Source organism: Podarcis filfolensis (genome assembly GCF_964270895.1).
Source record: "Podarcis filfolensis genome assembly, chromosome: Z".
In the NCBI taxonomy this organism is placed as follows: Eukaryota; Metazoa; Chordata; class Lepidosauria; order Squamata; family Lacertidae; genus Podarcis; species Podarcis filfolensis.
In genome coordinates this window covers 31,784,381-31,805,221 of record NC_139617.1, presented here as the reverse complement: position 1 = coordinate 31,805,221, position 20,841 = coordinate 31,784,381, and the positions used below count along the sequence as shown (strand labels likewise).

Sequence of the window (20,841 nt, the reverse complement as noted above, 5' to 3'; positions counted from 1 at the left end):
GTTTCTGGGCCTGAGTGAAAGTGCTGGTTTTCACCTACAAACATAAGAAGAGCCTGCTGGATCAGGCCAGTGGCCCATCTGGTTCAGTATCCTGTTATCACAGTGGCTAAACAGCTGCTTGTAGGAAGCCAGCAAGCAGAATTTGAGCATAAGAGCCCTTTCCCCTCATGTGGTTGCCAGCAACTAGTATTCAGAAGCATTGCTGCCTCAAACTGCAGAGGCAGAGCATTGACCTTGTGGCTAGTAGCCATCAGTAGCTGCCTCCTCCATAAAGTCTTATGTGACTCAGGATCCCAGGACCTCAAGGACAGCCTCTCTGAACGAACTGACCCGGACCCTGCAATCATCACCTGGGGCCCATTTTTGTGTCCTCCCTCCATGGGAGCGGGGGCAGGAGGAGAACAGGGCCTTTTCAGTGGAATCTTCCATTTTGTGGAAAACTCTCGCCTGGCACAATCATCACATATCTTTAGGTGCCCGGCAAAAACAGGAGACTTTCTTTTACTCCTGGGAAGCAAACAAATTTGCCAAACCATTTGCTAACTGTTCATATCAAACCTCCCAGAATCCTTTCTACTGTTGATTAATAACACTGCTACATGCAGTACACGGTTGTATCACTCCACAATTGATTTGGACTCCAGTGGACTTGGCAGTGGGGCAGGGTGAAGGAGAAATTATTGTTACTTATTATTATCTTTATTTATTCCTGCACTGTAGAGGGTTGGACTAAATGACCTTTGGGTCCCTATCAACTCTGCAATTCTAGGATTCTGTTTAATCCCACCTCTTTCCCTGACTGACTGAAGGAGACCTCCAGACAAAATAGAAAACATAGAAAAGAAATAAACCTGTGTGTATGTGTGTGTGTCAAATGAGAGAGAATGATCTGTTAAAGCATACTGGTAATCACAAGAAAGATAATCCTGCACTTGTGAAACAGTTAAATTCCCTGTCAAATGACTGTTTTCTCTTTTTTTTAAGGCCAGAAGAAATGCTTTCTCTCTTCAATAAAGGCTTTCAGCATTACACTGCTGTCATCTTTGAAAGCGCAGACTCATATGTTGGGCGAGAGGTAATGTAATCTTTACCTAATCAGGCCAGTGGCTGATCTAGGCCAGCATCCTGTCCTCACAATGACCAACAAGCTGCCTGTGGGAAACCAGTGTGTGGAACACAAGCACAAGAGCACGTTCCCTGTGGTTTCCAGCAACTGGTATTCAGAAGCATTACTGCCTCCATCTGTGGAGGTAAAGCACAGCCGTTGTGGCTGGTAGCCATTAATAGCCCTCTCCTCTGTGAATTTGTCTAATCCTCTTTTAAAACTATCCAAGTTGGTGGCTATTACTGCCTCAACTCCTGTGGGAGGGAGTTCCATGGTTTGAGTATGCATTACTTAATTCATTAAGGGGTGTAGCAGGCAGGCATGCTGTTGTGTGTGCCCAATGTTGGAAAAAGCTTTTGTGGTGTTTGAAATGCCTCAATGAGTTAAGGAAAGCTTATTGACTGCAAGGAAGGTCACTGGCTACGAGTGTTTGTGTGTCTTTGGACTGGAGCCCTTTCTGCAAGCTGGGTGTTTATGACATTATATCTGGCCTTATTACTGGGACCTGAGACTTAACCTTCCATTTCTGGTCCTCATTAATGCAGAATCGCATTAGAAAACGTGACGATAAAAGGTTTTGAGGCAGTAGGAAGTGAAAAGAAGCTGGGATTTGTGTTTGGGTTTATGTCCCTATATTAAGACATTTTGTTCCAAGAACTGGCCAAGGAATTGAGGTCACCCTTTGCCTATGGGGGGTTAGGTTAGCCGCTCAAGGCTATAATCCTGTGCATCATTGCAGATAAATCCTGTTGAGCAGAGTGGGATATACTTGAGAGTAAACATAGAATCCTAGAATTGTAGAGTTGGAAGGGAACCCAGGGTCATCTAGTCCAACACCCTGCAATGCAGGAATCCCAGCTAATGGTTTTGCATATAATCATAGTATTGTAGAGTTGGACGAGACCCCAGGGTCATGTAGTCTAAACCACTGCAATGCAGAAATATGTGTGGGTTCTTCGTCCTGGTCTTTCTCTGGCGAGTGAACCATAGCATGTCTACATCTTTTGGGTAAGCTTTGGCTTTCTTTGCAGTGCGAAAGGTCAACTTGCAGCAGCATGCATATAACCTGTGTGTGTTTCTACCCATACCCAGGTGATCTTGGACATGAGTCAGTATGAAAACATTGTGGTAAAACGAGTGCTGGATTCCAACACTGCTTTACTCAAGAAGCTCAGCATTACCTCTGTCCCTTCGTCTTACCTGATCTATCCCAATGGATCCCATGGATTAATCAACATGTAAGTGTGAGTGGGGGTGAGTTGTGATGTGGTGAATTTCAATAGAGACAAATGTGAGGTTCTGCACTTGGGTAGGAATAACCTGATGCACTAATATAAGATGGGTTGCCAGCAGTCCATGTGAAAAGGATCCAGAGGTCTTAGTAGACTGCAAAGTTCACACTACACAAGTCAACAGTGTGATTCAGCAGCAAAAAAAGCTATTGCTATTCTAGTATTGGCAGAAGTATTGTGTCCAGATCAAGCAAAGTGATAGTACTGCTCTCCTCTGCCTAGGTCAGACCACACCTGGAGTACCGTGTCCAGTTGATGATCAAGGGCCTGGAAACCAAGCCTAATGAGGAAAAGTTGAGGGAGCTGGGTATATTTAGCTTGGAGAAGAGGAGAAAGGATAGCCATCTTCAAATATTTAAAGAGCTGTTACGTGTAAGACAAAGCAAGCTTGTTTTCTGCTACTTCAGAGGGGAAAACCCAAACCAATGGATTCAAATGACAAGAAAGGAGATTAAAGCTAAACGTTAGAAAGAACTTTAGGAGGGTAAGAGCTATTTGACTGTGGAACGGATTCCCTCGGAAGCTAGTGGACTGTCCTTCCTTTTAAGCAGAGGTCGGGTGGCCATCTGTCAGTGGTGCTTTAGCTGTGCTTCCTGCATTGCAGGGGGTTGGGCTTGATGACCCTTGGGGTCACTTTAAACTCTACAGTTTTCTGAATGTAAGAAGCTTGTGGAGATTAGTAAACATTTCCTGTTGCAAATGTGCAAATTCTTGAAGGCAACCCCCTGCCCTGTGAACAGCTAATAAACCTTTTGCCAGTGATTATTGTGGAGAAGAGAAGCGGGATCTAGAAACAGCTACCTTAATAAAATGGCACAGAAACTGCTTTGGTCACCCTATATGATTATCTCTGTCAGGAGAGAGACAGGGGAAATGTTTCCCTGTTAATTTTCCTTGACCTCTTTGATACCAGTGATCATGGGATCCTTCTGGAGTGACTGCCTGAGTTAGGGATGGGTGGCTTCTCTTTGCAGTGGTTCTGGTCCTACTTTGATGGTCATTTTTACAAGGTGATGCATGGGGAGTTCTCTTTGGACGTGCAGCCTTCAATTCAAGGTTCCTCCGGGTTTGATCTTTTCCCTCATGCTGTTTAATATCTACCCGAAACAGCTGATTGAGGTTATCTGGAGTTTTGGAGTATGTTGTCTGCAATATGCTGATGACACACAGCTCTACTCTCCATTACATCTGCAGGGGTGGCAGTGGAAGTGCAGGTCTGTTATCTTGCTTCGGTAATATGCTGTAGGAGAGCTAACAAACTGAAGCTCAATCCCAATAAGACTGAGGCACTGTTAGTGGATAGCTTACTAGAGTGGATGGATGGGGATGTCCTGCTCTTGATGGAGTTATGCTCCCTCTGAAGGAATGGGTAAACACCTTGTGGGTGCTTCTGGATCCATTGTTGCTTGAAGCTCAGGCAATGTTGGTGGTGCAGAGTGACTTTCATCAGCTTTGGCTGGTAGCCCAACTTCACCCCCATCTGGACAGGAATAGCCTAAGTTCTGTTCTTTATGCTCTGGAAAACTCTAGGTTAGATTACTGCAACATGTTTTATGTGGGGCTGCCTCTCAAGATGGTTTGAAACTTCAGTTAGTGCAGAATTTGCTAGCCTGGTTGCTTACTAGGGCAAGGCAGTTTGAGCATGTAACACCAGTCTTGACCTGACTGCACTGGCTGCTAATTGGTTTCCAGGCCCAATTGAAAGTGCTGGTTTTGACCTATAAAGACTTAAATGACTCAGGACCATAATACCTCAAGTGCCACCTCTCCCCATATGAACCAACCAAGATCCTGCAATCACCATCTGAAGCCCTTCTTCACTTTACAAGAGTTCCTGAAGTTGGCAACATGATAATGGGCCTTTCCTGTGGTGGCTCCCCGTTTGTGGGATGCTGTTCCCAGGGAGGCTCGCCTGGCGCCTTCATTACATATCTTTAGCTGCCAGGCAAAAGCATTTTTATTCTCCCTGGCCTTTTAAACTGCGTATGGGGTTGGTGGGTAATTGTTTTGTTTGTAACTATGTTATGTATTTTTGTGTTTCTGTACCATAAACTGCCCTGTGATCTTCAGGTTGAGAGTGGTATATAAATTTAAAAAATGATAATGATAGTAATAAAATATTCATCATGCATTAATCTGTGTAGTAAGATATTTTCTCAGAGGCAATATTTTCCCCTGTAACCTTCAGAGGAGAATTTCTCTTGAGCCCAATGAAGCTTCTGTCTTCTGTCAATACACTGTTGTTCCTCTCTGCCTGTTGAGCTTCAGCTGTTCTTAACTTTTGCACTGTCCTTCCATACACAGTTTGAAGCCGCTTCGGTCTTTCTTTTCTTCCTATTTAAAGTCACTCCCTGGCGTCGGAAGAAAACCTCCACCTACACCCATCAGGCAAAACCAAGAAGAAAACCAGGACATCAAAGAGTGGAAAGACTTTGACAAGTAAGTGGTGCTGCTGGGCTCCCCCTTTCATGGCAAACAGCTAAGGGCTGAGTAGAGCTCACCTCTGCTCAGAGTAGACCCCCTGAAATGAAAAGGCCTGAGATATGGACATCTGTCAAATATGCTTTAGTTGGATGTCCATGAGTTCTGTTGTTATGACCTTTCTCTATCCACCATGTCAGGCATAATTTTTAAAACTATCATGTCACCTTTTACTTTTCTTTTCTCTAAACTAAAAAGTCCCAAACACTGCAACTTTTCCTCATAGGAGAGTCAATCCATCCCCTTGATAATTTTGGTTGTCCTTTTCTGAACCTTTTCCTGTTTTACAATAACCTTTTTGAGGCCACCAGAACTATCTACAGTGTTGCAAATGTGGTCACACCAAAGTTTTGTATAATCCAACTTTTTTGGGGGGGAAGGAAGACTTGCTGCTAACATGCTTTGTTTATTGCAAGGGAGGAGGTAGTGTCAGTATTTGCCCCGAGATGCAGCATACAAAAGGGCCTGGGGTGTGCAGATCTCCCCCGGGCATGTGTGTGTGTGTGTGAGAGAGGGAGAGTGATTCTGCATGCCTGATACTGAAATGAAGCGGAAAGGTCTTGCAGGTGGTGGCCCCCTTGCTCATGCACCTGCAGCAGATGAGGGCACATCACCATTTCAGAACTCTGCCTAAGAGCCAGGTTATTGTGAAAGCATTTCCATGATATTTGCTTTTGCTTGGATGACCCCCAGCAAAAGTTTTGAAACTCTGACATTTCAAAAGCCACTAAAAAAACCCTAATAGCTGTCTGGACCGTGTCCAGCCTTGAGAAATGTGGACATCTCTGAGCAGCTGAGTAACCCAGCAGGAGGCTTGTGGTGAAAGGAGCAGTTTACGCCCTGGCAAATCTTCTGTCCATTGAGATCAGCCCTCTGAAGCAAGCAGGTATACACAAACCATCCAAGAATGCTGTAGACCACAAGTTTAACATGGGCCAACAGTGTGATGCAGCAGCAAAAAAAGCTAATACAATTCTAGGCTGCATCAACTGTAGAATAGCATTCAGAGCAAGGGAAGTAATAGCACCTCTGTATTGTGCCTTGGTCATACCACACCTGGAGTACTGTGTCCTGTTCTGGGTGCCACAATTTAAGAAGGATATTGACAAGCTGGAATGCATGCAGAGGAGGGTGACCAAGATGATCAAGCGTCTGGAAACTAAGCCTTATGTGCAATTGTTTAGAGAGCTGGGTATGTTTACCATATAGGAGAGGTGACTGAGAAGAGATTTGATTGCCCTCTTCAAATACCTAATGTGCTGTCACATGGAAGACAGTTTCTGCTGCTCCAGAGGGGAAGACCCCCACTTCTGAGGCAAGGAATGAATCTTAGCACATATTGGTTACTTCTGGGGAAATGCAGTAACCTCAGAGCACAGACTGCTAAGGATAAACCCTCTTTTTGACATGTTGGTAATGTCAGTTCTCCAGTGCTTTTTCTTTCTTTCTGGCAAACCAACTCATCTTCCCCTTTTAAAATTCCCATTCACCATGTGTGTTGCCTGTTTTCCAGATCCAAGTTGTATATGGCTGACCTTGAGTCCGGATTGCATTACTTGCTCAGGATCGAGCTCGCCACTCATAAGACTCTGGAAGGAGCCAAGCTGAAGACCTTCAAGGATGTTGTTACACTGTTTGCCAAGGTAAACGTTTCTGATTTTTTTATTGCATTTGGTAAGAGCACCATAAATCTGGCCCCATGGAGGACTCTGCATCAGCCGAAGTAAACATCCAATAAAGTAAACTTTGATGTGTTTATGTGGAGGGGAAGAATTAATAGCCACCAACCCTGCAGCCCATCGCAAAGGTCAAATTAAAACCAAGGCTGCTTGTTGCTGCCTTGCAAAAGCAGCAAATCAAAAAAGTTGTAGAAAATGGCTTCTTTATAAAGCAGATTACAGGATATGATATGAGAGCCATCTTCAAATATCTATAGGGCTGTCATGTGGAAGATGGAGCAACTGGCAGGAGCGAGCCAGCAGTAAATCACACTGTGCATGTTGTAGTTAACTCTTTATTAGCAAGAACAGGATCTGCACAGACTTGGCAAAATGTCAGGCCTAATGAGCACAGGAACTTATACCTCTAGGTCTTTGCCCCATGAATTAGTTGCTGAGACTTAAGGCCCCTGCCTCCCCACAGCCACCTACTTCTCCTCTCTAGAATTTTTTACAGCAATAGATGACTGTGCCTGTGTGCCTGTCTTTGCTCCGCCTGGTTCATGCCTCTTCTGGTTCTGAGAGACTGGTGGGTAGGGAGTTTGTCACAGCAGGAGGGGGAGACACCCATGACTCTTCAGCAGCCTGACTCCTCTCTGCCTCTTAGCCTCTCTCCTACCACCCTCCTGTTTCAGCTTCTGCCTCTATTTCTGGACTTCTCTCTGCCACAGACTCTCCCTGCTCACTAAGCCTGTCACCTCTTCAGCTTCTGACACCTTCTCTTCCTAGCCTCCCTCTGACTACTCATGGTTTTCCAACCATCACCCCCCAGGCTCCAGTGGTTCCTCCTACCATTCTTCTGTGTCCAACCAGTCCATGACATCAAGCTTTATTTCTCCTGCTCTGGAGGTTAGGACCTGAACCAACAGATTAAAATTGCAAGAAAGGAGATTTCAATCAATATTAGGAAGAACTTTCTGATAGTGAGAGCTGTTTGACAATGGTTTGAACTCCCTCAGGAGGTGGTGGTCTCTCCTTCCTTGGAGGTTTTAAGCAGAGGTTGAATGGCCATTTGTTAGGGATGCTTTAGTTGTGATACCTGCATTGCAGGGGGTTGGACTACATGATTCTTGGGGTCCCTTCCAACTCTACAGTTCTATGATTCAATGAAAAATCCAGACATGCATTTTCTGAAATTAAGAGTACATGTCTTTCTCTCCCAATAGAGCAGAGGGAATTGCAGCCTGCATTCTGTTGATGTGACCTGGGCTTTATCCTCCCCTATCCCTAAGATTTTAACTCCATTTTGTTGAGCCTAAATATCTCAGTGTGAAAACAGCTGGGCTGATGCCAGATTACTGGGTGTCTTATACTGTACTTGCTTTTTCTAAAGAATAGCACTCAGAGCATCGCTAAGTCGCTGGGATCTTTGCTCAGTGTTCAGGCTTCGGATTTTGATTATTGCAGGATTAGCTCCTTGGCTGCTAATGCTGCTTGCAGCAACTCTGCTTCCTAAGACCTGAGCTCCTTTCTGCTCCCTCTGAGAAGCCTTCTGAGTGCTCTTTGAGATTTGTGTGGGGAATCTGGTGTGAATTTTGCTGCCTGAAAGCTGTCTCTCCTTATTTCACATACAGGGAAGAGGATCAAACTGATTCTTTGCCTTCTCCCTTTCTCTTTGTTGTTGCCATAAAGTTTCATTTTATAATGGAAGATCATTATCTAATAATCAAGTCCAGTTCCAACTGAAGCAGTCAAGCGGCCCCATGTGGGGCAAGATGATCTCAAAGGTAAACTGGTCCCAAGAGGTTAAGGGCTTTGTATACTAATGGAAACCCCTTCAACTTCACCCGGTAGCAAATGGACAGCCAGTGCAGATCTCTGAGCGGGGGTGTTATATGCTGACAAGTCCTCACTCCTGTCAGCAATCATGCTGCAGCGTTCTGCACTGACTGCAGCCTCTGGATCAAGCACAAGGGAAGCCCCACATTGCAGCAATCAATCTAAGAAACCCAATACAGGAAGGCTAAAAATAGGTTAAAACTATAAAATCAGAATACAGCTAAAAAGTCTGCTAGAATAAATAAGTCTTCACTAAGTGCCAAAAGTTCAGCCGGAAGAGGAGGTGCTGCCTGACCTCAGGATTTCCACAAAACCTGGTGCACAATCATGGATGCAGCAGGGGTTCCTGGTGGGTAAAGGAAAAGTGGAGCAACCCACTTGTTTACCACTCAGGGGTTTCTGGATCAGCTTGATCCAAAATTAATGAGACTGAATCTTTTTGAGGATACTAATGTAGATATATTGTCAGAAGAATTTGTCTTGGCAGCTTGAATAGTCACTGCTACTCAATGGGAAACAGGCCTGAACCTTACACTGGACACTTGGTACCACTTGCTATAGAACAGAGCAATAATAGAGAAAATAACACATAATTGGAGATTTCAATGAGAAGTAGAACCTCCAGACACTTTAAAAATGACTTGGCATTCTTTTATGACATGGGGCCGCTTGACTGCTTCAGTTGGCAGAACTGGCATTGTTACATAATACCTGTTCTGCTTTTGTCAGAACTCGATCATTTAGTGTGGCAGCAGCTATGCTTTGTCACTCACTCCCTGCCTATTGATATCAAGCAGGCGTCTCTACTGTATTCTTTTCAGCACCTGCTAAAAATATTCTTGTTTAGACAAGCCTACCAAGATGCTTAGAATGTGTGGATTTTAATCTGTTTTATTATTTTATTTTTTTTGTAGGTTTTAAACTATTGATTTTCTTGGTTTATCTTTAGGGTGGGGTGGTTTTTTTGCACTCAAGTGGTGTTTAAATTTTAGGAAATAAATAAGATAAATATTTTTCTTAGACAGAAATAAAGACACTGGTCATCACTGCACCTTGAGGCACCAAGTTCCATAAATTATTATTCATTACTTGAAGGAACAGCTTCTTGTTTTGCCTCTCCTAGTGTAAAAAGTAAGCAGGGCTGCTTTTTTGCCGCTTTTTACAATGCATGAATCATGCTTGCACTGCCTTCCATCACCACTTTTTCCAATTCTGTTTAATCTTCATAGAAGGAGCAAAGATGGCGGACAGTGTCCGTCTGTGAGAATAAATTTCTAAGATGTTGTTAACCTTCTCATCTTTCATGCAGCTGTTTCCTGGCCAGCAGCCCGTGATGAAGTTGCTGGAGACCTTGCAAGTGTGGCTACTCAGCCTCCCACTGGACAAAATCCCGTATGATGCCATCCTTGATCTGCTCAACAACAAGATGCGGGTAAGCCCCAACTAGCTCTTGGCATAAATGGCTGCTATAGCAAATGTGGGATGGAGCTGTGTGATCCAATGCACTGCTGCCTGACAACTTTGCTTCACAAAGAGCATTTTCAACAGTTCTTGTGAGCTGTGTGTCCCATAATGCCTGGCAGTTGGATCATAGAATTGTAGAGTTGGAAGAGTCATGTAGGGTCATGTAGTCATCCCCTCTGAAGCAGCAGAAAACAAGCTTGCTCCATTTTCCACGTGACAGCCTGTCAGACATTTGAAGCTGACTGTGATCTCAACTCTCTGTCCCCTCTAGGATAAACATACCCACCTCCCACAACTGTTCCTTTTTAAGGCTTGGTTTCCACTAGCTCTTGATCCTCCTCCTTGCACTCCTCTGCACACCCTCTAACTTGTTAATTGCATTCAATCAGACCAAAGGCCCCTCTAGGCCAGCATCCTGTGCTCAGAGTGGTCATCCAGGTACTACTTTGAAAGCCCTCAAGCTGGACCATGAGCACAGTCGCCCCACTTCCAATTCCAGCAATCTGGTGTAGAGAGGTGTAACCACCTCCCAGTGCCTGATATTTTTATTTATTTTGGTTAGAAAATTTGTAGTTCACTGTTTATGGAAAGAAAACCTCAAAGCAATTTGCCCTGGTGATTGTACATGTCCATGATGGTCTCCTGGCAGAATCATCTACAGGTCTTGTCACTATTGCTGATATCGGTGGTGGTGGTGGTGTTGTTTTGAGCCTTTCAAAGAGATGCTGAAATGACAGTCAGTTACAATAATCCCAGCTTCTCCAGGTGTTTATGAACATAATAACAGCCTGCTGGATCAGGCCAGTGGCCGATCTAGCTCTGTTTCCTGTTCTCATAGTGGCCCAACAGTTGCCTGTGGGATACCAGGATTTGAGCACAAGAGCAGTCTCCCCTCTTGCGGTTTCCAGAAACTGGGATTCTGAAGCATTGCTGCCTCTGACTGTGGAGGGCAGCGCATAACCATCCTGGCTAGTAGCCATTGATAACTCTCCCCTCCATGAATTTGTTGAATCCTCTTTTAAAAGCATCCAAGTTGGTGGTCCTCAGTGCCTCATGTGGGAAAGAATTCTGCAGTCAAATAGGACCTTGTTTTATCTGTTCTGAATCTTCCAGCATTCAGCTTCATTGGATGTCCATGAGTTCTAGTGTTGTGAGAGGTAGAAAAACTTTGATGTTGCCTCTTAACAAACCTTTTCTCTAGATTAAGAAGTCCCAAACAGTGCAACCTTTCCTCCTTGGGAACATGTACCATCCCCTTTATCATTTTGGTTGGCCTTTTTCAAACTTTTTCCAAATCTGTAATCCCATTTTTGAGTTGAGGTAATCAGAACTGCACACTGTCTTCCAAAGATTTATATAATGACATGATGATACTGGTAGTTTTGTTTAACACATACTGGCTCTTTCTAGATCTCTGGACTGTTCCTGCCCAGCCGCATCCAGTGGGTCGGGTGCCAGGGCAGCCGGGCAGAGCTGCGGGGATACCCTTGCTCCTTCTGGAAGCTCTTTCATATGCTGACTGTCCAGGCGGCTGTCCGGCCACAGGTCCTGCTCAACACAGGTAGGAGATGGCTGGTCCCTCTGAGAGTCTAAGGCAGCTCTCCAGGGATGCTTTGCACTACCACTCTCATCAGCCTCAGCATCATTGCTGACTGGGGCTGATGGGAGCTGTAGTCCAAAGCCTCTCTGGAAGGCACCAGTTAGAGGAAGGCTGATTTTAGGAGTGGGGGAGTGGATCTGGCATCCTTTGGGCATGCACTGCAGTTAGAAGCAGTCAGCTCAAGTGCAACAGAAAGTGTTGGGGTTCTGGGGAAAGCACTGGCCTCCCTGCTTCTTGCAACCATGCACTGAAAGCTGGATCACTTGTTTGCACAGGAGCAAAGTAAGGGAGCTGCCTAAGTGCTGTCTTTGTGTGATGAGCATGTTTGCAAAAACACTTGGCTCAGTCGCAGAAAAGGCTGCGTCATAAAAAGATGAGGAGTGTATGACAGGATAGAGCTGCAATTCAGCATCATAGAACTGTAGAATTGTAGAGATGGAAGGGACATCAAGGGCCATCTAGTTCAACCTCCCCCCGCCCAACAGGAATCTTAACAAAAGCATGCATGGCATATGGCCATCCAACATCTGTTTAAAAACTCGCAATGAAGAAGAGTCCTCCACCTTCCAAGGGAGACCATTCCACTGTCAAACAGCTCTTACTGTCAGAAAGGTCCTCTAGTCAGAATCTCCTTTCTTGCCATTTGAATGTGCTGGTTTGGGTCCTTCCCTGCAGAGCAGCAGAAAAGAAGCTTGCTCCATATTTGTGTGACATCCTTTAGATATTTGAAGATGGCTATCATATATTCTTTAAGTTTCCTGTCCTCCAAGCTAAGCATCCCCAGCTCCCTTCACTGTTCCTCATAAGTCCTTGTTTCCACAAATTCCAGCTTCTCCATATCTTAAATTGTGGTGCCCTTAAGTAGACACAAGACTCCAGGTGGGGTCTGACCAAGGCAGAATAGTACTATTACTTTCATTGATTGAGACTCTACTATTGATGCAGTGTAGAATAGCATTAGTTTTTTTGCTGCTGCATCACACTTTTGGCTCGTTTCAGGACTGCTGAATCTTTCTCACATGTACTGCTGTCAAACCAGATGTCCCGCATGCTTTATTTGTGCACCTGGTTATTCTTGCCTAAGTGCAGAACCTGACATTTGTCCCTATTGAATTTCCTTTGCCAACTCTTCCATTCCAGAGGAAGGTTGAAAGTTGAAGGTCTGCATGTCTCTGTGTGTCTTCTACATACTTTGCCATCCGTTGAAACCAGGCCACATTTTTTTATCGCTTCTTACGGCAAAAGAATTGGGTCAGGCGGCCGGATTAGGTCTTGGGAGGTGTTCCCCCCCCTTATTGCTTGCTTTTAAATCCCATCTACTAAAAAGCCGGATTCTCCCCCTAATCCTGCCAGCCGCAGGTGGGCTTTGATGGGACTTGCCCACTTTAAAGATTAGGGTTACCCTGAATCGCAGCAGTTCGGGGGCGGGTGACGGCAGCTGTTTACACAAGATGCATCCCTCGCCTGGTCAAAGGAAGGAGCCTTTTTTGTGGAGTCTTTCCGTCTGTCTTAAACCCCTCAAGAGTGGTGCAGAGAAATGGTGATCCAAGCAATCCCCTCTGAATAATTCACCCATATTTATCCAGATGAGCCAGCCCTGTGCTTTGCTGCCCAAGATCTTTCTGCAAATCTTACTGCAAAACATGTCTGTGGAGAGATTTTGAACTCCCTCAGAAAGCAGTGGACTCTCCTTCATTGACAGTTTCGAAGAAGAATTTGGCCACCTGTCGGGGATGCATTAGTTGTGATTCCCACTTTGCAGAGTGTTAGACCGGGGACTGGATGACAGTTGGGAGTCCCTTTCAATTCTACAATTCTTCGCTGCTATGATTCTGTATTCCTCCTTGTTCTGTGTTTCTATGCTCCACAGGGTAGGACCCAATCCAATGGATTTAAATGAATCATAGTATCATAGAGTTGGAAAGGATGCTGAGGGTCATCTAGTCCAACCCCCTGCAATGCAGGAACCTCCACCAAAGCATCACAGACAGGTCCTCTGACAGATGGCCATCCAACCTCTGCTTAAAAACGTCCAAAGGAGAGTTTATCATTTCTCAAAGGAGTCCGTTCCAATGTCAAACAGCTCTTACTATTGGAAAGTTCTTCCTTGTTTAGTCAAGTTCTTGTGACTTGAATCGATTGGTTCAAGTCCTGCCCTTCAGAGCAGGAGAAATCAAGCTTGCTCCATTGTCCATATGAGAGCCTTTTAGATATTTGAAGATGGTTATCATATCTCCTCTCAGTCTCCTCTTTTCCAGGCTAAACATACCCACCTCCTTCAACTGTTCCTCTTAAGGCTTGGTTTCCAGACCCTTGATCATCTTGGTCGCCCTCTGTTGCAAACGTTTGAGATTTCCAATATCCTTCTTAAATTGTGGCACTCAGACCTGGACACAGGACTCCAGGTGGGGTCTGACCCAAGGCAGAATAGAGTGGTACTATGACTTCCCTTGATCTGGATCCTATATTTCTGTCGATTCAGTTTAGAATAGCCTTAGCCTTTTTTTGCTGCTGCTGCATCACACTGTTGGCTCATACTAGGACCCCTAGATCCTTTTCACATGTACTACTAGCAAGCCGGGTGTCCCCCATCTGATATTTGTGCAGCTGGTTCTTCCCACCTAAGTACAGAATCTGAAGTTTGTCCCTATTAAAATTTATTCTGTTACTTTGGACCCAGTTCTCCAAACAGTTACGGTCATCTTGAATCCTGATTCTGTTTTCTATGGCATTAGCTAATGAGGAGAAATTAAAAGAAAGGAGATTCCAAGTCAACATTAGGAGTAACTTTCTTATGGTAGGAGCCACTTGACAGTGGAATAGACTCCTGCAGAAGGTGGAGGTCCTGGAGAAGCAGAGCAAGACTAAGAAAAATAATTTAAAAATGAAAAAAATATTTGTGTGTGTGTGTGTGTGACACCCACCCACCCAAAACTCTTCCCTTAATTGTCTAGCTTAAGGCATCTCTCAAATTTCACAACCAATTATTTAAAAATATTTGAAAATGTTAATGTAATCTACCGTATTTTTCGCTCCATAACACGCAGATTTTTCCTCCTAGAAAGTAGGGGGAAATGTCTGTGCGTGTTATGGAGCGAATGCCTACAGATGGCGGGGGAATCTGCTGCAGTTGTGAGCAGTCCGTGGCTCGCTTTGAAACAGTAAGCGGCTCCTGTCAGCTAGCGGAGCCGGGGAGGAGGGAGAGAAGCAGAGCGGGGTTGGCTGCTTTAAAACAACCCCGTCCTCTATGTTCCTCTCTCCTCCCCACTGAGCTGCTAAGTAGCAGCAAAGCTTTTCAGCCAGCCTAGCCGGGAGGAGGGAGAGAAGCAGAGCGGGGTTGGCTGCTTTAAAACAACCCCATGCTCTCTGTCCCTGCCTGCAGTTTTTTGCTGTCCGATTTTGGATTAGCCACTGTAGGGGCTGTGTGTGTGTGTGCTTGAGCTATCGTTCTCCTCCTCCTGCTTCCCGTTCACTCTCCCTGCGCCCCTGCGCTCTCCCTCCGACTTTAGGATTGACACTCTGTGTGTCTGTGTGTGTGTGAGAGGGCTCCTTCTCCTTCTCTTGCTTCCGTTCACTCTCCCTGCGCCCCTGCGACTTTAGAATTGACACTGTGTGTGTCTGTGTGTGAGAGAGGGCTCCTTCTCCTTCTCTTGCTTCCCGTTCACTCTCCCTGCGCCCCTGCGCTCTCCCTCCGTCTTTAGAATTGACACTCTGTGTGTGAGAGAGAGGGCTCCTTCTCCTTCTCTTGCTTCCCGTTCACTCTCCCTGCGCCCCTGCGCTCTCCCTGCACCCCTGCGACTTTAGAATTGACACTCTGTGTGTCTGTGTCTGTGTGAGGGCTCCTTCTCCTTCTCTTGCTTCCGTTCACTCTCCCTGCGCCCCTGCGACTTTAGAATTGACACTGTGTGTGTCTGTGTGTGAGAGAGGGCTCCTTCTCCTTCTCTTGCTTCCCGTTCACTCTCCCTGCGCCCCTGCGCTCTCCCTCCGTCTTTAGAATTGACACTCTGTGTGTGTGAGAGAGGGCTCCTTCTCCTTCTCTTGCTTCCCGTTCACTCTCCCTGCGCTCTCCCTGCGCCCCTGCGACTTTAGAATTGACACTCTGTGTGTCTGTGTCTGTGTCTGTGTGAGGGCTCCTTCTCCTTCTCTTGCTTCCGTTCACTCTCCCTGCGCCCCTGCGACTTTAGAATCGACACTCTGTGTGTCTCTGTGTGTGTGAGGGCTCCTTCTCCTTTTCTTGCTTCCCGTTCACTCCCCCAGCACCCCTGTGACTTTAGGGCCAGTTCTCTCTCTGCGTGTGTGTGTGTTTTGACCTCACTGCGCTTGTTGGGGGAGAGTGTTGGTCGCAATTTTTCTTGATTTGTCTCAGAGTGGTTACTATCATGGTTTCCTTGCCGGGGAGGAGGGAGAGACGCAGAGCCTGCTTGTTCTAAAGGAGCAAAGCCAGAGAGGAGCCTCTCCTGCATTATTAGCAGCATCCTTCTCCACACACCCCACGCGTGCTCCTTGTCCCTTGAGTTCTTTTCCTTCCCTCCCCACTTAAAACGTGGTTACAAAGCACGGATCCACATGGATCCTCAGGATTTTTGCACTAGGTCACCCCAAATTCACCATCAGATCACATAGCATATCCATGGCTACAGCCTGCACCAAAAAACACACGCACCCACTGTTTCATGGGGCTGCAATGGCGCAAAAACGTGGTTACAAAGCATGGATCCACATGGATCCTCAGGATTTTTGCATTGGGCTACCCCAAACTCACCGTCAGATCACATGTCTGGCCACAGCATGAACCACAAAAATCATACATCCACTGTTTCGTTTAGAATATTTTTTCCTTGTTTTCCTCCTCTAAAAACTACGTGCGTGTTATGGTCAGGTGCGTGTTATAGAGCGAAAAATACGGTATATCTTGTGTTCCTTTTTGAATCTGTGGACTTTGTCTGATCATTGCCAACACATTCCACACATTTCCAAGTCCTCCTTCATGATGGATGACAAATCACCCTGTAGTCCCATTTCTATTGAGCTGCAGGTGAATCAGCCCAAATGCGATGGGGGATGTTGATGGGCACCGCTTGTTTTAGAATTTGGTTTTGATTCAGCCTTGCTGGCCTTCTACCTCTCATTGCAGGTTTTGAAGGCAACCCCCAGGTGGTTCTGCAGGTCCTGAGGAAGTACATTCGGGATTTCTTTGGGTGCCGAGCGTGCTCTCAGCACTTTGAAGAGATGGCTGAGGAGTCACTGAAGGATGTGAATTCCCTGGATGAGGCCGTGCTGTGGCTCTGGGAGAAGCACAATGTTGTGAACGCCCGTCTGGCAGGTGTGAAAGCAGAACTGGGACAAGATGACCAGTCTCTCCTTGGGCTTTCAGAAAAGGGGAACCCAAATGATCAAGGGGGTGGAGTGACTCCCCCAGGAGGAAAGGTTGCAGTGTTTGGGTCTTTTAGTTTAGAGAAAAGACAAGTAAGAAGCAACATGATAAGAGTTTGTAATATTTCTCCCTCTCTCCTGATGCTAGAACTCATGGACATCTGGTGTCGGAAGGCTTAGTAGAGAGAAAAGAAAGTACTTCTACAGAACTTGCTCCCGAAGGAGGCAATGACAGCCATCAACTTGGATAGCTTTAAGAGAGGATTAGACAAATTCACCAGTCACAGTGGCTATACTCTGTCCACAGTAAGAGACAGCAATGCCTCTGAAATCCCAGTTGTTGAAAACCATGGGAGGGGAGAGGGTTTTTGCACTTGGTTCCTGATTGCTGACTTCCCACAGGGAATTGTTCAGCTCCTGTAAGAACAGGATGCTGTCCCAGATGGGCCATTGGCCTGATCCAGCAGGCCATGTTCTATGTTCTTATGTTCTTATATTAACATATTTATTCATCCAGTAATTCTAACTGACCCACAAAAGTAACTATGCCTGGTCTGTATACCATGCTTAAACCAGAATTTTCCAATTCAAGCTGTCACAGGAAGCTGTGGTCTAACAAACCATGGCAATCTGTTCCTCCAAACTGAGAATGGCAAGAAGTGTCCTGGGAAACAGAATGGCAGACTGGAACCTTGAACAAGAGGCATTCCAAGGAGCACCATTGGACTGCAGGGCCCACTTGTGTGGACACCAAGTATTAAAGAGTGAAAGCCATAGCTCCCAAAATGGAACTTTGATTATAAACAACATAAAGACATAAGAAGAGCCTGCTGGATCAGGCCAGTGGCCCATCTAGTCCAGCATCTTGTCCTCACAGTGGCCAACCTGTTGGCCTAATGGGAAATGTGCAAGCAGGATCCAAGCACAAGAGCCCTCCCCATTTCTCCATTTGCTTCATAAGGGAGTCACTCCATCTCCTTGATTGTTTTCCATCTCCCTTTTAAAGTGAGCCCACCAGAACTGTCTGCAGCCTTCCAAACGTCATTGCACCAAAGATTTGTATTAACAGTATTATTATATTTGCAGTTTGACAAGTGATTTGTAAAGCAAATTCACTTTTTTAATTCTTTGGTTTGTAATTCATCTATCTGACACGAATACTTTAGTTGCAATTCCTTCATTGCAGGGGGTTGGGATAGATGGCCTTTTGGGTCCCTTCCAACTCTGCAGTTATATGATTCTGTGATTCATGCATTGCTCCTGAACTAATTCTCTACCCCTTCTTGACAGGCGGCTTGAACGAAGACCCAAAATTCCCTAAACTCCAGTGGCCGACACCAGACATTTGCCCTCTTTGCCACGAAAAAAGAAATGGCCTGCATGCCTGGAATGAAGCCCAAGTCCTTCAGTTCTTGAAGCGTCACTACAGCAGCGACAACATTCTCTACACCTACACTGAGGAGGGATCCAAAGAAGAGGGAGACGAAAACTCCCATAAGAAAAACGTCAGAAAGAATGAAGAATTGATCCCTAATCTGGAACGACAGCTGAATCCTGAGTCTCACGTATTGGACATATTACTAGCCAAAGACCAAAACAAGCCTTTGGCCAAGGAGGAAATGAAACCAGCTGTCTCCTTCCTGGGGCTAGGGTTCTCCAATGTTGACATGAGCCTCTGCATTGTCCTTTACATTGCATCCTCTTTCTTCCTGATGATCATGTACTTTTTTTTCCGGATGAGGTCCAAGCGCCGGAAATTGTGGCATCCCCGTCCATATGTTTAGGCCAGAAGGAAGCCCCGGTTTCTCTCTTGGCCTGCAGCTTTAAGGTTTTTGATCAGGGATTTTTTCTTCTTCTCAAAAAGCAGTATTTCTTGTTCTGGGAAAGGGCTTTCCCTCCTTCCAAGTGTTCATCTACTGCTCTTCCTGGAGTTCCCTGTTGTGGGATGGACTGGATTTGAAACATGTGCCTGTAACTGCCAAACACACACATCACACAGACATTAAAGTGTTTCAGACATTAAAATGTTTCCGCTGGTCTTGCACACCTTGGTTTCTTGAAGTGTAGGGAGTTTGTTTTTGAAACAGGTTTCTGAAGGAAACATAAATACTCTTCTATAGCAAATATTTCCTGAATACTCTGCTGTGGGGAGGCTTGTTAATCCAGCTTGCCCCAGGTGGGATGCTCAGCCCGTTGGAAACATGGATCACACTGGAATGATGGGGCAGCCAGGGGGCAGTACTTGAGAAAGTACTATAAATAATAATAGTATTATATTATTATAATAATTATTATTTTATTTATATCCCAAGTTTTCCCCAGACTAGGATTCTAGGCGACATCCACAAATTAAAACAACATGGATGAAATGTGAAAAGCCAAAAACATCTAAAATATATTATTTAAAAGATAATTTTCTTTTGCTGATTACAGCCTCTGGGAGTTCGTTTTCCCCAGACTAGGATTCTAGGCGACATCCACAAATTAAAACAACATGGATGAAATGTGAAAAGCCAAAAACATCTAAAATATATTATTTAAAAGATAATTTTCTTTTGCTGATTACAGCCTCTGGGAGTTCGTGATCAAGTCTTGTAAATAGGGACGTATGGCGGGGGATTGGAGGAGACTGAAGAGTGTGAGCTTGTTTCTTTTGGATTAAGGCTGGTTGCTTGTCTGAGCTGTTTGGAAGCTTGATTGTGAGTTTGTGGGTGTGGCTGTGTGCTCTCCTAGAGCACATGGTCTGAGGGGCTGTGGCCACTGCTGAGAAGAAGACAGGCTGAAGGAGGCAGTAAGTTGGAAGAGGAGTTAGCAGCCAGCAGCAGTTCTGCTTAACTGCAGCTTCTGGGAGCTCATGGACAGGGTGTTTGTGAGGGTGTTTAGTGGGAGAGTTTAAGGGGGAAGCCCAGAGTGCTGTCTCATGGTGTGTGTAGAACCAAGAGACATGGAGAGTGAGGGAGCTGCTGCAGTGACCTGCAACACCTGTGCCATGTTTGTCTTCCTGCTGGAGAACATGCAAAAGTACACTAGTAGCAAGTGCAAGCTGGTTGCCTTGCTGGAAGAGAAGGTCCAGCAACTTGAGGTTGACCTATCCACTCTTGGAGCTACTGGGCAAGATGAGGAATTTCTCAATTGAGCAGAGTAGACTGTGGTGTTATTTCGAGTAGGTTGTCAGCAATATGCCAATGACACACAGCTCTGCTCTCCTTTACATCTGCAGGTGTGGCAGTGGATGTGCTGGTCTGTTACCTTGCTTCAGTAATATGCTGTAGGAGAGCCAACAAACTGAAGCTCTATCCCAATAAGACTGAGGCACTGTTATGCGATGGTTCCCTAAATAGTATGGGTGGGAGGTTGCCTGCTGTTGATGGGATTACATTCCTTCTGAAGGAGCATATACATAGCTTTGGGGTACTTCTGTATCCTTTGTGGTTCCTTGAGGCTCGGGTGGCCTCAGTGGCTCAGAGTGCCTTCCATCAGCTTCTGCTGGTGGCCCATCTGCACCCCTATCTGGACAGGGATGGCCTAACTCGTTTGTCTGTGCTCTGGTAATCTTTAGGTTGGATTACTGCAACCTGTTATATGTGGGGCTGCTTCTGAAGATGGTTTGGAAACCTAGCTGGTGCAGAATTCAGTGGCCAGGTTGCTCACTGGGGCAAGACTGTTGGGAACATATTTCACTGCTCCTGGCCTGACTGCACTGGCTGCCAATTAGTTTCTGGGCCAAATTTAAAGTGCTGTCTTTGACTTGTAAACCTTAATTGACTCAGGACCAGAATACAAGGACTAGCTCTTCCCCTATGAACCAGCTAGGACCCTGCAATCATCATCTGAGACCCTTTGTGTGCTTTCACAAGAGGTCCAGATGCTGGAAACAGGAGAACAGGTCTTTTCCACAGTGGCTTCCTGCTTGTGGGATGCTGTTCCCAAGGAGGCTCACCTGGCACCTTCATTACATATCTTTAGGCACCAAACAAAAACATTTTTCAGTAACCAGACCTTTGGCTGATTGACATTATATGGTCTTTT

General features: G+C 45.6%; 1 protein-coding gene across 2 annotated transcripts in view; it reads left to right on the top strand.

Moving 5' to 3' along the window:
* The window catches only part of QSOX2 (quiescin sulfhydryl oxidase 2), a 29,199-nt gene extending 10,362 nt beyond the window's left edge, over positions 1 to 18,837 (top strand). For both annotated transcript variants that reach the window (XM_083596391.1, XM_083596392.1), the window contains exons 5-12: positions 985 to 1,075; positions 2,198 to 2,343; positions 4,702 to 4,836; positions 6,392 to 6,521; positions 9,685 to 9,807; positions 11,250 to 11,400; positions 16,574 to 16,762; positions 18,103 to 18,837. In XM_083596391.1, coding sequence (XP_083452517.1) covers positions 985 to 1,075; positions 2,198 to 2,343; positions 4,702 to 4,836; positions 6,392 to 6,521; positions 9,685 to 9,807; positions 11,250 to 11,400; positions 16,574 to 16,762; positions 18,103 to 18,596 — 1,459 coding nt within the window. In that variant the 3' untranslated portion in view covers positions 18,597 to 18,837. The remainder of the gene's footprint in view (positions 1 to 984; positions 1,076 to 2,197; positions 2,344 to 4,701; positions 4,837 to 6,391; positions 6,522 to 9,684; positions 9,808 to 11,249; positions 11,401 to 16,573; positions 16,763 to 18,102) is intronic.
* Positions 18,838 to 20,841: the final 2,004 nt, after the last annotated feature.